At 38.2% G+C, this 17,442-nt stretch overlaps 1 protein-coding gene across 1 annotated transcript in view; it reads left to right on the top strand.

Annotated features, from left to right (window-relative positions):
- Positions 1-17,442, top strand: part of DNAH8 (dynein axonemal heavy chain 8) — a 291,803-nt gene that overhangs the window by 220,322 nt on the left and 54,039 nt on the right. Inside the window, exons 80-81 of the mRNA XM_057698986.1 lie at positions 2,420-2,538; positions 4,072-4,274. Coding sequence (XP_057554969.1) covers positions 2,420-2,538; positions 4,072-4,274 — 322 coding nt within the window. The remainder of the gene's footprint in view (positions 1-2,419; positions 2,539-4,071; positions 4,275-17,442) is intronic.

Below are 17,442 nucleotides of genomic sequence, written 5' to 3'. Positions count from 1 at the left end.
AGTTGTTTATCACCGGGGTCTGCTGGTTACAACTACGTGTCACCAGTGGAGGGCCTGCAGTTTTCCAGTGTCAGTGCTGATGATCATCTCCTTTTGAGCTTGCTGGTGATGGACAGAGCAGGTGATTGGTAGTGGCAGAAGCCTCTCACTGTCCATGGGATTCCCTCCCCTTCACACATACCCAGTCCCCCACCCGAGAGTACCCTAGGTGTGTCTGTTTAGTGGTACTTCTGGAATATTACGTAGACTCTTTACCCATTCACCATGGTCGGGTCAGAGTCAGTTGGACAAAGTCCTTGGATTACATCTGTGGTGGACAGTAAGCTTTGTTTTGTAGTACAGCCACAGCTGAGTCTTTCAAGCCCAAACAAATACTTTGAAAAAAAAATGGTCTGGGTCTGGTCCGAGACTGGGTAAAGGCAGCCTACGAGCACTAGAAAAAATCACCCTCTGCTGACGAGTTATATTAATATAAGGATACATATTATCATTTGCCTCTGTCAATTAGATTTTAAGTATGCCTGGTGTAGAATCTAGTGGCTACTACTGCTTACTGTGGATAACTACTTTGCAGCAATAATAACCGTGCAAGGGGAGTATTATTGACCTGATTTATAGATGAGATACCTGAGATTCAAAGAGGTTAAGCACTTGCCCAAGGTCATGTCACCCATAAATGGCAGAGCTGTAATTTGACCTTATGCTCTTTCTTTGACATCATGAGTTTTTTCTCTCCAACTTCTTTTACGCCATTGCATGGGCCAGAAGCGAAGAGGAGGAGTTCTCCAGAAACTTGCAGAAGTTTGCCATCAGGGGGATCTGCCATCAGGTGGTTCAGAGTTTGTCCTGTCTGTGGGAGGAAGGGAGGAAATAGGAGATCAATCTCCCAGCTGAGTGAGTGTCAGAAATTGAAACAAAAATAGCCTCAAATAGCAGCTGCCCTGCCTTGGCATCCCAGGCCAAACGGTTTAACACCTGGAGGTAGTTTTGCTAGCAGGGAGGGCCAGGAAAGGGAAATGGAGGAGCAAGGGACTGGGAGTTATCCCATCACAGATGCAGCTCGCCCTGGAAGCTCTATATGATAGAGTCAAAATGAGCGGATGGAAGGCCAGTAGGCTGGAAATACGCACCCTCTTTGCTCTTGGGCCTCCTCCTCTTTAGCAGCCAGTGTGGAGGAGGCCTGCAGGGGGCGCTCTTCCTAGCCGAGCCCAGGTACCAGTGCAGTAGGGTGGGGCTGCAGCAGCACTGGGGCCCTCCAAGCCCTATGCCAGGCAGATTCTTTTGGCAGCAGCCAACTAGGGAGAGCCACTGCAATCTTCAGAGAAAGATGGCAGCTGTGAAACGTTCAGAAACCCTCCTCCATCTTTTAGTGTCCCAGGGACAAAGTTGGAGCAACTGAGTTACAGAGCAATTGTTTTGTTATTAACTTGCACCTTGTCTGTATCTTAGATGATGAATTGCTTGTATGGTGTGGATTTGGGGCTGTTATTTAACCTCTCTGTGCCTCAGTAAAAAGTGGGGATAATAGAAGTAAAAGTACTGTCCTTGGGTCTGGCACATAGTATCTGCTGTATAAATACTTGCTATTAGTACTTACCATGGCTTTTCAAACATGCTTCGGACCCTGTCTAAATAATCCTGCCTTATTGTTGCTGAGGAGCAGCGTCAGGCTCACCAGTCTATAGTTTCTGTAATTAGTTTTGACAGCACTCGGACTTCAGGGTACGTCCTTTAATGTCTCTGAAAACCTGTAGTTCTCTCCATGCTTCTGAAAGGACAGGTGTTTGAGACCAGCTTTTGGAGAGACTTCATCCATTCTTAGGCTTAAGATCTCAAGGTGGGGGGATGACTAGGAAAATAAAAGTTTTGATTTTTGTCATCTATCACTAGTTTAAGTAGAAGTCAGCATGTAGTGGTTTGGGTATCAAAGTGGTCTATGTCAGTGGTTCTTACCAAGGGCAGCCTGGTGCCACACCCAGAGCGTATTTGACAATTCTGGAGACCTTTTTTATTGCCATGAATCTAGGGCAGAGTTGCTCCTGGTGACTCCTGGTAGAGCCAGGGATGCCACTAAACATCCTACAATGCACAGGGCAGCTTCTCTCAACACTAAATTAATCTGGCCTTAAATACCCATAATGCTGAGGTTGAGAAACCCTGATCTGTGTTTTTTCCTGCCCAGTCGTTTAGTGTAATTGATACATGGTCCTAATTTTAGTGAATAATGTACAAAAGTAATGGAAAAACTGAAAGAGAATAGTAATATATCCAACCTATTTGAATCATGGGCTCTGAAGAAAAATGTAAACAGTGTGGTTATGTTTAAAAAGTTATCTGCCTGTAAAGAATGACCTTCTTACGTTATTCAATTTTAATTGCATATATTCCTGAGGCTTGCTAATTAGCTTGTTTATTTTAGATATCTCGTAATGAGAAGGGATGGAAAAGCTGGTTTGATAAAGATGCTCCAGAAGAGGAAATCATCCCTGATGGATATAATGACTCACTAGATACCTGCCACAAACTTTTACTTATCAGGTGAGAAATAGGTATTATCAGACCTTAGAAGCATCACTCATCATAGTGTCAAATTACAGATCCCACCTCAGTGAGTTTACTTCACTGTGTCCCAGTATTTACTGTAGTAGATGCATGTGCTTCCAGAAGTTTTGGATGGCACATAAAATGGTGAAAAGTATGTTATTACAACATATTAATGGTAGTGCTTTTAGCAAAACATACATGAGAAACATGTTTTTACTATTCACTTTGGTCATCATTTACCATTGAGTGAATCATATATTTTTGAATTTACTTCTGTAAAAGAATAGATCTCACAAAGTTACAAGCCAGTTAGTTTTTAAGCTAAAACCAAGACTGTTGTGCTATTGAAACATATAAATGATGTTTTGGCTATTAAAATGGAGGCAAAAGTTTGAAATTGATGTTGAGGAAGAACATTCTTCCTTTTCTTTTCCTTCTCATTTTTCATGTTTTCTCAATATGCAATAGCTCAAAGAAGGATTCTATATTGGAAGGTGTGTGTGTATGTGTGTGTGTGTGTGTGTGTGGTGGACAAGGCAGAAGTGGAGCTGGGGGAGATGAAACCACCAAAAGAATAACAAAAAGATGTCTGGTTATTTTGGACTTTTCTTACAAAAAGTTGTTTCCTGGATGTTGTCACTCTTTGAGAGTGATTAGAGCTGTCAGCAGTGGTGACCTCAGGATGTGCAGACTGCAAAAAGGCTATTTGTTTTTATTAGAATAGATGTGTCTATCTTTTAGCCATCATTTTAAAATTGAATCTATGTGAAATGAATGATGCAATCTACTAACAAGTAAGAATCCATAGAGCTTGTCTGTGATCTAAAAATATCAAATGACATTTATTTAATGTGTCACTGTGTGTAGAATCTGCTACAGTGTAGCCTACACAGGTGGTATTAAATAAGTGCTTGCTGATCAAGCTACTTCTGCCACCATTGACATGTTATCTCCCTCTGAAGACTGCGGAACCTTGAGTATGCAGCAAGCTGGCCCCCACCATGTACTAGAGCTGGCAGAGGACACCTCCCCCTGTATCCCTGCTGAGTCTCAGGCACCAAGAGTAGGGCCTGATGTATAGTATTCACTCCATAAATATTTGTCAAAGAATGAATGTGTTCCTATATACTAGTATGAATGAGGAATTGCTTACCTGAAGCTGAGAGCCTCGTTACTAGGGATAATCATTGATGTGTTTTTAAAAAAAAAAAATAACTAAAGCTTCAGAGTAGCTGCTGCTTCCTCTGAAAATGAGACTTTTGCATCAGTTGACTTCTAAATTTCCTTCTAGATTAGCACAGAGCTGGCTCTGCCCTACTCCTTGCCAATGCCAGCATCAGAACCACATAATTAAACTTGCAATCATCCAAGGATAGAAAAGCTTGTCATCCATCTTGCACATATCTGCATAAAGGAGGATTAGCTCTTTATCCTTTTGCTAATTAACTATATGTTCTTTTTGTGCTTAGCATTAGATAGAATTTTAAAAACCTGAATTTATTTCCTCTAACCTGTGTGCATTTCTAGGTCTTGGTGCCCAGACCGTACTGTTTTTCAAGCAAGAAAGTATATTGCAGATTCTTTGGAGGAAAAGTACACAGAACCAGTTATCTTAAATCTGGAGAAAACTTGGGAAGAAAGTGATACACGAACACCTCTGATATGTTTTCTATCCATGGGATCCGATCCCACAATTCAAATAGACGCATTGGCCAAGAAACTGAAGCTGGGTATGATCAGCAATCTATGAAATTTAGCAAAACCTCCATATTTTTGCCTCAAATTTTGCCTTGCATAATTTTATAGCCAATTCTTATAAATATATTCATAAAACTGAGTTATAAAAAATATTAAACTCCTTCTTTCCTCCCCTTTCAGATTTCCTGGAGTGAGGGTGTGATATAGATATCTTTGTGCAGAGAGGAACACACTCATCTACCATACACTGATTTTTTTTTTAAGTTACAAGCAGATGTCTATACTACATGGATAGCAGACTAGCAAGAATGAACATTCAGGAGCAAATTTTATTGCCATGTCTATATAGATTTATAACAAAACCTATTTTGTCACAAATTGGAAAATGTAACCATTTTATTGTAATGCATAGTAATTTAGGGATTCATTCATTCATGCTTTCATTCAGTAACCCCTTAGTGTAGGCAGTGTGCTAGATTCAGAGAGTACAGAGATGAATACAACATAGCTGGGAAAGACAGATGTATAAATAGGTAATAGGAGACAATGTGACTAACTGCTGTAACAGAGTTATATAGAAATGCCTGATTATAATATCCAGAGCTACCCAGGCTGCATGGGGTGTAGAGGAAAGCATCATATTGATGATATTTTGAATAGTATCTAAAAAATAGATAAAAATTGGGGGGTGGTGAAGGAGAGAAGGAAAGTTATTCCTGAGGGGAGGAGGTAGGGCAAGGAGTTATAAACATGTAAATTGTGGGTCAGCAGGACTAAAGAACAAGGACCTGAATGATGCAGAGTGCAATCTTACTTATATGATTGAGGCAGCCTCTTCTAGGATGGCTGTTTATAGGCAGGCGGTTTACTCTTAATACTCTGAAAATCTGAATGTTGTTGGAATTACCATTTGGGATCATCCAGTTCAGGTCTCTATAACTATACCTTGTAGGGTTTATTCATTTATGTCTTTCTAAAGATTATTAAAGTGATTGATTATGAATCCCATATTTGAATGGCCGCTTTCTTCTGTCTGAACACTGACACCCAATACAGAGAGCTCCCAGGTTGTGTTGGCAAGTACTCATGGTTAAGTCTCATTAACCCCCTTTAAAGTAGGCTGTTTTGCTCTGGTATTCACTGCAGCATGCCAGTCATCTGCATTAGTCTAAGAGTGCTGCTTCTCTCAGAGCCTTATGGTTTGCACATCTCTCTGAGATCTGCTCCTCCATGGATTCTTTCTCCAGCTGCTTCTATGCCCCACTTCTCTCTGTATATAGATTCCTTTTTTCTATCTTGTCACAAGCCAATCTCCATGTGACAGAACTCAGGACTTCTGGTGGCTCATGGGCTTCACTACTTATATGCTCGGTAAGTTCAGCCCTCCCAGTATTACTGAACCAAACTTGGGTCTAATCACCCACCATGTAGCAAAGCCAATTTACTGACCCAGGCTGTGGTAAAGGAAAGTACCGTGTTTATTGCTGGTGCCAAACAAGGAGAATAGACAGTTCATGCTCAAAAGGCTTTGAGGGAAGGGTTTTTAAGGCAACATCTAGGGTGAGAACTGAAGGTGCATGACTTTCTTCTTATTGGTTGGTAGTGAGGTAACAGGGTGGTGTTCCAGGAATCTTAACCATCAACTTTCTGGTTCCAACCAGTCTGAGGTCTCCAAGCTTGCGATCTGCATGTAGTCACCATCCTGCATCTGGGTGGGGTGGGGGCGAGGGTCTTAGTTTCCTCCTAACAACTCAAAGATATGCATCAGATTGTTATGTATATTCCTTGAGGAGGACCTAGGGCTTTGTTTTATCACTGACTGTTGTTTAAGCTGTCATTACATTTCTTGCTTAACTGCTTTTGCTTTGTTTCTGTATTCCCTCCCTTCCCTAATTAGTAACTGCTTGAGTCTGCTTTTTGGAACTCAGGGAAGACCTGAGACTAAAGCATTTTTCAGGAAACAGGGAACACAAAGGGGCTTTTGTGCCTGGGATGGCCCTGCAGGATCCTGCTTGGTTTCACCTGGGAAATTCCCCTTATTCTCATGGTCTCAGATCCAAATATCCAAGGAAGAAGTTCATTGGTTTTGTTTTGGTCATGTGCTCCTTTCTGGGCCAGTCAGTGAACTGTTGCTGTGTAAGTGGGTTCATAGCAAGAACCACAGATATGGAGCTAGAGTGGAGGGCATTTCTGAGAAAGGGATATTGTTCCTAGAAGAAAGGGCAGTTCCCACTACAATTGATTTAAGAATGCAATTAAGAAATTTATTAAAGGGCTCCTTTGGGAGAAATTATAACTATAACTTTAAATAAATACATAAGGCCAGAATGGTGCTATCACGTAGTATTATTACATGTTATCATACTGCTTTGCTTGGCAATTTGGTGATTCCATTTCTTGGTACTAATTTAGTTTTTCCAACAATTGTTCAAGCTTCTGTTGGTTGCTTTGTTAGGAAACACAGTAGATTTAATTTTTTTTTTTATAAATTTATTTATTTACTAATTGGCTGCATTGGGTCTTCGTTGCTGCACACGGGCTTTCTCTAGTTGCTGCGAGTGGGGGCTACTCTTCATTGTGGTGCGCAGGCTCCTCATTGTAGTGGCTTCTCTTGTTGTGGAGCACGGGCCCTAGGCGCGTGGGCGTCAGTAGTTGCGGCACATGGGCTCAATAGTTGTGGCTCACAGGCTCTAGAGCACAGGCTCAATAGTTGTGGCGCACGGGCTTAGTTGCTCCGTGGCATGTGGAATCTTCCCAGAGCAGGGCTCGAATCCGTGTTCCCTGCACTGGCAGGCAGATTCTTTACCACTGCGCCACCTAGGAAGTCCAGATTTAATTTTGACAATGAAGGATCCAATGATTTTTATAAAGAACTCTTTGCTCATGTTTTAGGAATGTTAGGAAGCATCATACTGTTCACTGCTTTGGGTTAAGAGATCCCCCACATAGCTGTGAAAATGAAAACTATTATGTAGACAGAATGACATGTTAATCTAGTCTCATCTAGAGATATTTTATTTGGATAACTGGATAATGGGTAATCATAGAATGCTCCAGGTGAATAGGATTCTGAAAATCCTAAAATCTAAGTACCTTATTTTACAGCTGGGGAAAGTAAGGTCTGGAGATAAGGCCAGAGAGCTAGTTGGTGGCATATTCAATTCAGGACTTAATCTGAGGGCTTCCAAATCCTACTTAGTGGTCTTTCTCTTTTATCCCTTCTCACTGCCCTTAGTGGATTAATTAACCAGTTACCTGACAGCAACTTGAAGGGATGGGACCAAATCAAATAAAATTTTGTAGAAAAGAGAAGAAAGAAAACTTCTCACTGTGGGACCTGTCAGGCTCTATGGTGAGAGATTCAGAGAAGATAAATTCTGCACAAAAGCACCAGGTGCCAGGGAAAGAGGGAGAATACAGATGGATTTAGCATGAGAAAATCCTACTAGGAGCTTGGGTGAAGGAGAAAAGGGTCCCAGTGAAGGATGGATTTGAAAATAGAATCCAAACGTGAGTGAAAGAGAACAAACAAAATATAAACCCACAAATATACAAAAGTAGGGATGAGAAAATGGGTATAACAAAGTATACAGATGAAAAAAGTTAAATAAAAAGATAATGGTATATAATTATGGTAATAAAGTTTTAAAATCTCATTAAAATGGACGTTTGTAGAAAAATATAAATTTACAAAGTTTTCTCAGGAAAGGTTGAAAAACCTGAATAGACAAATAATCAAGATGAGAAAAAGTAGAAGTTTTAAAATTATTACCTCAGCAAAGACACTGGGCTTGGGTGATTTTTTTGCCAAGTCCTTTAAAACTTTAACTGCTGCATTCCATTCCATAACACAGAAAAAGAGGGTACATTTTCCTCTTTATAACATTATCCTGATATCAAAAACAGACCAAGATTGTCACTGTATAAAAGAAAGAAAACCACAGATTGATCCTACTTATCAGTATAAATATAAGGCCCTTAACCAAAGTGCAAGCAGGAAGAATTCTGTGTAACATTAAAATAACATGCAGAAATTGATAACGTGCCTTGACCTAGTAGGATGCATGGACAAATCTGAGAAAGATACAGTATTAAGAAATCTCATCACAACAGTAAATGAACAACTTTTCCTTAAGCTATCACATTGTTACCTCAATAAATGCTAAAAAGGCATTTTATAAAAATTCAACATTTGTATGGCTTTTAAAAAATGGGAATAGAAGAATATTATAATAATATGATAATGAATATGACTTCAAACAACTTCATGCCTTTTGGTGAACAGCTAGAGACTTGCCCATTCAAGTCAGAAACAAGATGAAGCTATCACCACTTTGGTTTAGTATTGCTGTGGAGGATATAGCTAATGTAAGAATCATAAATAAAAGATGTAACTACTGGAAAAGAGGGACAAAAATCATCATTATTCTCAGATAGTGTAATTGTCTAAAGAACACAAATAAATCAACTGGAAAACTATTAGATTTAACAGGATATTTCAGTAAGGTGGCTGGTCACAAAATAAATATATATTAAAAAATCAATGGAGCATTCTTGTAAAATAAAATGTAAAAATCTTATTTACTATCTCAATAAAAAAACTGAGAAATAATCTTTAAAATACCTATTAGAAGAAAACTATAAAACTTTCTTAGAGACGTGAAAGTAGAATAGAATAAATGGAGAGTTAAAACACATTCCCAGTATAAAGATTCAATATTGTAAAGATGCCAATAGTCTCTAAATTAATCTATAAATTGAATGTACGTCTAATTGAAATTCCAATAGCATTTTCCCCCTAATTGGATAGTAGAGGGATCTTAGATCGTCTAGAGCAATAAATGGACAACAATAGCCAAGAAAGCTTGAAAAGGAAAAAGAGTAATGTGGAACAAGCCCAATCAGATTTTTAAAACTTTGTCAAATGGCAATAATTTAATCAGTGTAGAACTGGCTCAGAGTAGATAAACAGATCAATAGAACAAAATGGAAGGCCCCAAATTAGACTCTAGTATATACAGTAGCTTAGCCTGTGATAAGATTCACATTTTAAATCAGTGGAAGAAAAATGAATTAGTCAATAAAGTGTTGGCATAGCAGGTTAACTTCAGAAGAAAGAAAGAACTTTACCTCACATTAAACTCTAAACTACATTCTAAGTTGATTAAGGTTTTAAATGGTTTAAACTATAAAAGAATAAAAAGAGTGTATTGATACTATTGGGGTGGCTAAGATTTTCTTAATCACAATACCAGAATCCAAAACCAGAGGAAAAGATAGTTTGACTGGATGAGGTTTTAAAACTTCTGTATGTCATAAATAAAATTAAAACACAAATTGCTGTCTAATTCAAGTTAGTGTGCCCAATGCACAGTAAAGCCAAAGAAACTGAAATGTCAGAGTTTGGAGCAGAGAAAGGTTTATTGCAAGGACCAAACGAGGAGTATGGGAGGCTCATGCTCAAAGACCCAAACTTCCTGATGGTTTTGGGGGAAGAGTTTTTAAAGGCAAAATTTGGGGTGAGGGCTGGAGGATGTGGGACTTACTTATGATAGGTTAGTGGTGAAGTAACATGGTGGTGTTCCAAGAATGTTGTGCTCACCCTGAAGTTAACATCCTTCACTTTGGTAGGGGCATTAGTTTCTGTAAGAACTCAAAGATATAGTGTAATGTGTACCCATTTAGGAGGAACTAGGACTCTTTGTTTTAAAAATAAATTTATTTATTTATTTATTTATTTATTTATTTATTTATTTATTGGCTGTGTTGGGTCTTTGTTGCTGCGTGCAGGCTTTCTCTAGTTGTGGCAAGTGGGGGCTACTCTTTGTTGTGGTGAGTGGTCTTCTTTTTGTGGTGGCTTCTCTTGTTGCAGAGCATGGGCTCTAGGTGCATGGGCTTCAGTAGTTGTGGCACGTGGGCTCAGTAGTTGTGCCTCGCGGACTCTAGAGTACACGCTCAGTAGTTGTGGCACACGGGCTTAGTTGCTCCATGGCAAGTGGGATCTTTCCAGCCCAGGGATCGAACCTGTGTCCCCTGCATTGGCAGGCAGATTCTTAACCACTGTGCCACCAGGCAAGTCCCAGAACTAGGACTCTTTATCACTGCACTATTGTTTCTTGACTGCTTTTCTTTTTTTTCTGCATTCTCTCACTTCCTTAATTAGTAACTGAATTTGCCCTTTGGAACTCAGGGAAGGTCTAGAAGACTGAAGCCTTTTTCCTACAGACAAGAAATGGGGGACAGGGAAAGACTTTTGTACCTGGGAGGGCCCTATGAAGCCCTGCTTGGTTTCAAAAAAAAAAAAAATGGAATGTGGATTGGGAATTACAGCATTGTATTTCAGCTGAAGACACTGGCAGTCCTTTTTTAATATGTATCATGAATTTTTAAAATGCTTGTATGCTTTGTCCCAACTAGTCTACATGTACAAATTTATCATAAAAACAAACTGAAAGATATACATCAACATTCATATACAAGGATGTTTAATCTAGCACTCTTTATAATATTGAAAAATTGGAAGTGTCTTAAATATACAAAAGGGTAGTGGCTGAATTGACAAGAATGCATCAGCATGATGGAACATTGTGCCACCATTAAAAACTGTTTCCCAATAATATTTAATGACAATAAAATACAATATATTATTAAAGAAATAGAGATATAAAATGACATATGTATTATTATGTGTGTATAAAATTTTTAATATGGATAGGTCTACAACCTCTTATTCAAAGCCCTTGGGGTCAGATATGTTGCAGAAATCAGAATTTTCCAGCATTTAGAAAGGTAATATTGCATATATAATACATTGCAGATGAAAGTATTAATATTCATAAAGATAGAGATAAATAAAGACTATAAATAGGCTCATACCCATTCTGGTCCGCTTTTGCCACCAAAGTGATTTTGTGGCAAAACTGCCAGTTTTCAGAGTGTTTTGAATTCTGAAAGGGTAAGTGGTTGTGGATTGTGCATACTAAAAAGATGAGAATGAAGATCTCTATGGAAGGATATTGGTGATTTTAATTTCCTTCTCTATAGTCTTCTGTATTTAACAAAGCTTTCACTATAAGCATATGTTATTTAAGTAGATTTTTTAAAGTTTTAAAAAGAAAGAGGAAAAATGAAAGACACTCAAGCCTAATTTTGGGAAGATACAGAAAGGCAGTTGAAATCTTATTAAAGTCTCTCAAATGCAACCAACCAGTCAAAAAATAAAAATAAAAAAAAAAAAAACCCCAAAACAGAAAAAAAAAATCGCATACCACTAAAGAATACTTATGCTGCATTACCTGCAAAATAGTTCCTGCAACACACTCTGCATCCTTCCTTTTCTTGGTAGTCCCTATCATGATGTTCTGGCAACTTTCCTCACCCTCTTTGGAAATTCAGCCTGCACTGCTTCCTATCTCACTGGCTTTTGTCCTTTGGGATTCTTTCCTTCTTCAAGTGCAAAGCTTCCTCACTTTTCCAATGTCAGTCAATCTAGTGTTTCCAGACTATTCAGAGATTTATCAAATATTTATCAACCTGTATTAAAAATGAAGAAAGATTGCAGATCAATAACTTAACCTTCCACCTTAAGAAACTAGGAAAAGAAGAGCAAACCAAACCCAAAACAATCAAAGGGAAATAAATATTTGAGTGAAAAAAATGCAAGAGGAATTAAAAGACAATAGAGAGTTGTCCAACCAAAAGTATCTTCTTTGAAAAGATCAACAAAATTGGCAAACTTTTGTTTTGACTGACCAAGAATAAAGGAGAGAAGACTAAGATAACTAAAATCAGAAGTGAAAGAGGGGTGTCATGAAAATAATCAATAAACAATCTATAATAAGAATAGAAGAGTTGTATTTGAGCCAAACTGAGGACTCAACCCAGAAGACAGCCTCTCATATAACTCAGAGGAATTGCTCCAGGGAAGCATGGTTTTCAGCACAGTTTTATGTCTTGTCAAAACAGAGAACATCAAACAAGTCAGGGATACATTCCTTCAAGGTTTCAAGAAAAGCAGATCAGCAAGTGCATAATGAGTCAGTATGGCTTTGGCACCTGGGAAGGGAGTCTTATCATCTAAGGAGTACTGGCATCCCAGGAAGAGAAGCATTTATAAAATCTTTATTTTTAATATAGATATTCTTTAATTCTGGTCAACGTGTCCTTCTCTCTGATAATTAGAGCAGATGTACAATGTATGTTTGATAGGCCACAAACAGACTGTTTTAGTTAGCATAAAATTCAAGTAAACATCTAAAAGCCAGAATGACTTTCCCGTATCTTAATATGTGAAAATTTCTTTTATCGGGGACATCACTATTGACCTGACAAAAATAAAAAAGATTGTAACATAATACTGTGAACAATCATGCCAACAAATGATATAACCTAGATAAAATGGACAAATTATTAGAAAGAGACAACTACTGAAACTGACTCAAGAAGAAATAGATAACCTGAATAGATCTATAAGAAGTAAAAAGATTGATTCAGTAACCAAAAACTTCCCACAAAGGAAATACCAGGACTAGATGCTTTCACTGGTGAATTCTACCAAATGTTTAATGAATAACACCAATTCTTCACAAATTTTTCCAAAAAATAAAAGAGGAGAGAATACTTCCCAACTCATTCTATGAGACCATATTACTCTGAAACCAATATCCTATTTGAATATAAAAGCAAGAATTCTCAACAAAATACTATCAAACCAAATCCAGCACCATATAAAAAGGATTATACACCATGACCAAGTGGATTTATCCCAAGATTGCAAGGTTGGTTAAACATACGAAAACTAATCAATGTAGTACACCATATTAATAAAGGACAAAAACCACATGGTTATCTCAATAGTTGCAGAAAAAACATTGAAGAAATCCAACACTCTTTCATGATGAAAGCACTCAAAAGACTAGGAGTAAAAGGGAACTTCTTTAATCTGATGAGGGCGACTACAAAAACCCACAGATAACATCATACTTAATGTTGAAAGATTGAATATTTTCCCCCAAACATCAGGAGCAAGAGAAGAATGTCTACTTGTACTTCTACTCAGCACTGTATTGGAGGTTTTAGTCAGACCAGAAGAAGAAATAAATGGCATTCACACTAGAAAAGAAGAAGTAAAACTATCTCAGTTTGATGATGACATGATTTTGTATATAGAAAATCCTAAGAAGTACAACAAAAGGCTACTAGGGCTAATAAACAAGTTCAACAAGATTGCAGAACACAGTTTTGAAAACCCATTTGAAAATCCATTGTTTTTCTACATGCTAGCAAAAACAAACCAAAAATTAAATTATGAATGTAATTTCATTTACAATATCATAAAAAATACTTAGGAATAAATTTAACAAGTGCAAAACATGTGTTGAAAACTACAAAACATAGTTGAAAAAATTAAAAAGATATAATGATGATGATGATATTAATAAAAATAGAAAGACATCCCATGTTCATGCATAGAAAGAGGCTTTTTTTTTTTTCTTTTGTTTTTCATGGCTGTGCTACGTGATTTGTAGGATCTTATTTCCCTGACCAGGGACTGAACCTGGGGCAGGACAGTGAAAGTGTTGAGTCTTAGCCACTGGACTGACAGGGAATTCCTGGAAGACTTTAAACTGGTAAGATAACAATACTCTCCAAATTGATCTAACAGGTTTAAAGCAACCCCTCTCAAAATCCCAGCTACCTTTTTTTTGGTGGAAATTGACTCACACTTCCTGATTTTCAAAACCTACTACAAAGCTACAGTAATCAAACAGAATGGTACTGGCATAAGGAGATATATATATCTGGAATTCCATATATATATGGAATAGAATTGGGGGTCCAGAAATAACCCTCATTTTTGGTCAATTGATTCTCAACAACGGTGCCAGACTATTCAATGGAGAAAGGAAAGCCTCTTAAACAAATGGTGCTGGAAAAAGTAATACCTATCAATAATTTCAAAAGAATAAAGTTTGAGCTTTATTTCACACCATATACAAAAATTAACTCAAAATTATCAGAGACATAAGCGTAAGAGCTAAAACTATCAAACTCAGAGGAAAATGTAGGAGTAAATCTTTGTGACTTTGGATTAGGCAGTAATTTTCTAGATATGACACTAAAAACGTGGGAAAGAGAAGAGAAAATAGATAAATTGGACTTCAACAAAATTGAAAACTTTTGCACTTCAACGAAAAGCATCAAGAAAGTGAAAAAGACAACCTATTAATACAATATGAGAGAAGATATTTGCAAATCATATATCTGATAAGGATCTGGTATCCACCATATGTAAAGAACTCTTACAATGCAACAGTAAAGAGTGAAATAACCCAATTAAAAAATGAGCCATGTAATTGAATAGACATTTCTCCAACGAAGATATACAAATGGCCAATAAGCACATGAAAAGATACTCAACATCATTAGTCATTAGGGAAATGGATATCAAAACTACAGTGAATTACCACTTCATTTCCATTAAGATGACTATAAGGAAAAAGATGGACATTAGCAAGTGTTGGCAAGGATGTGGAAAAATTAGAACCTTTATACGTTGTTGATGGGACTGTAAAGTGGTACAGCTGCTTTGGAAAACAGCCTGGCATTTCCTCAAAAAGTTAAACATAGAATTGCAATAAGAGCCAGCAATTCTACTGCTAAGTCTAAGAGAATTGACAACATATCCACACAAAGGCTTATACGTGAATGTTCATAGCAGCTTTATTCATAGTAGCCAAAAGGTGGAAACAACCCAAATGTCCATCAGCTGATGAATGGATAAACAAAATATAGTATATCTGTACATCACTGCCAAATTCTCAGCCACAAAAAGGAATGAAATTGTGATACATGCTGCAGTATGGATGAACCTTGAAAACATTATGCTAAGTAAAAGAAGACAGACACGAAAGGTCGCATATTCTGTAATTCCATTTATATGAAATGTCTAGAATAGAGATAGAAAGTAGATTAGTGGTTGCTAGAGTGGGAGGGAGTGATGGGACTGCTAATGGATGTGAAGTTTCTTTGGGGGTTGATGAAAATGATCTGAAATTGGACAGTAGTAATAGTTCCACAACTCCATAAATATTCTAAAAAAGACATTGAATTGTCGACTTTAAAGGGGTAAATTTTATGATATGTGAATTATATCTCAATTTTTAAAGTTTAAGAAAGTATTTATTGAGCATCTGCTGAGTGCCATGCACTATCTAGGTGCTGGATAAGCCACCATGGTGCAAGTCCCTTTTGGAGCTGATGTTCTAGTGTGGGGGAAAAACAGACAATAATTAATAACAAGTGAGTATATATAGTATGCTAAAAAGTATATAATATGCTAAGAAAAAGTAGGATAAGGGACAGAGTGACAGGGGTAGGTATGCTGTAGTAGATCAGACAGTCAGGGAAGGCCTTGTTTAGAAGGTAAGGAAGGCCTGAGATGTAAGGAATTAAGTCAGTGGAGCGCTCGAGGAGACACACTTCAGGCAGAGGGAATACAGGTGAGGCTGGAGTGTGCCTGGGGAGGAGGGAGGAGGGCAGTGCAGCTGGAGAAGAGTGACTGAATGGTGGTAAGATCCTAAAAGTGTGTGTGTGTGTGTGTGTATGTGCAGAGTGCGGCAGCAGTGGGAGCCACTTGGGTAGGGTCTTAGAGGTAAGAATTTGAATTGGATTCTGAATTTTGTGCAGAATGAAATGAGAAGCCATTGGATGTTTCTGAGCAGAGGTTGGACGTAATCTGATTTAGTAATCGACAGAATTCCTCTGTCTGCTGAATAGCTAGTAGGGGAAAGAATGAGAGAGAGGTAATCAGTTAGTAGGTTACTGTAAGAATACAGGCAACAGGTGATGGACCTAGGAATAAAAGTGTAGATGTCCAGAAGTGGTCAGATTCTGGGTCTGTTTTGAAGGAATACGTCTAAGTCTCCTCTTGACCACTTACCCTGGTCAAGATAAGAAACTCAGGCCACCTGAACAAAAACCAGTTCTTCCTTTTAAAAGGTGTATTTCAGAAGAGTTGGAAGGACAAGGGAGATAGATTGTGGCTCATGCTCATGTGTTAATACGTTTTGTCCTTATGAAACCTTCCTCCATTGACCTACCTAACATTTGTGGGTTCTTCTGAAACAAGAGGGGCTCAGTATCTCTTTGTACAATTTGGAGTCCACTCAAGTTCCACCTCCCCTTTCTTCTCCTTTTATAGGGTGTGTGGATTCTTTTTAGAGTGCCTGGTTCCCCTTGAGCAGGAGACATTCATGAGGGCTTTGGTGGGAAAATCCAGTTTTGTTCAGTGTCCTTTGGACAATTGCAGTTCCCAGTTCTTCAAGCAGGGCTCTGCCATCCTCTCTCAGGCAACCACTGCAGAGTTTCACCCTGTGACCCTGAGTCCACAATTACTCCTAATGCTGCACCCTGTGAACCCTCATAGAATCTCTGGCCATTAATCCCATGGTGCTATATTTTAAATGGTGTGCCTTGGCAACTTCTTCTCTGGTTCCTGACGTACTTCAAGCTCCACCCCATGAATTTCTCTCATCCTCTGTAGCTTCTACCAGCAGTTTCCAAATCAGCCTCATTGTTTGCCCAACCATAGCAGCCATTTTTTTCTGAGGATTCAGGCTCCTCCAGTAGAGTAGGGCAAAACTATACTCTGCTTCACAATGTCTCCACTGACCTCCTTTCCCTGTGCCTCTAGAGATCATGCCTCTACAATTCAAGAAGACCTGGGTCCACAAAGACCTGCTTAAAAATTAATTTCCAATTCTAGTTTCACAAGCATGATCCAGAGACTTCTGCAATTTAGTAAATTCATATGACAGGTACAAGTGTGGTTCTCTGCCTGAGACATCAAATTCACTATTAAGCCTAAATCGTGTATATTCTGCTGAATTATAATCACACCTCTAATCTTGGAGTGGTCTCCACTTTTTCTTCACGCTCAGTTCCAAGATGGTGATTTAATCCTGAGGAGCAGTTAGCCCTGAATGTAGCCCTCAAGAGGCTTAGCTGCCACAAGTTCCATCTTGGAAAATGGAGAAATATGCAAACAAAACCCAAACAGACAGACAAAACACTGCAAGCTTACATCCTAAAAGAATAAAAAGCCAATTAAATCTTTACTTAAACATCTGCTAAAACACTGAAAAAAAATTCTAACCAAAACATAGAACAGGGAACTATACTCAGTGCTCTGTGGTGACC

The sequence above is a fragment of the Hippopotamus amphibius genome, chromosome 11, assembly GCF_030028045.1.
Source record: "Hippopotamus amphibius kiboko isolate mHipAmp2 chromosome 11, mHipAmp2.hap2, whole genome shotgun sequence".
Lineage (NCBI taxonomy): Eukaryota > Metazoa > Chordata > Mammalia > Artiodactyla > Hippopotamidae > Hippopotamus > Hippopotamus amphibius.
This window is presented reverse-complemented; position numbering and strand designations above follow the sequence as displayed.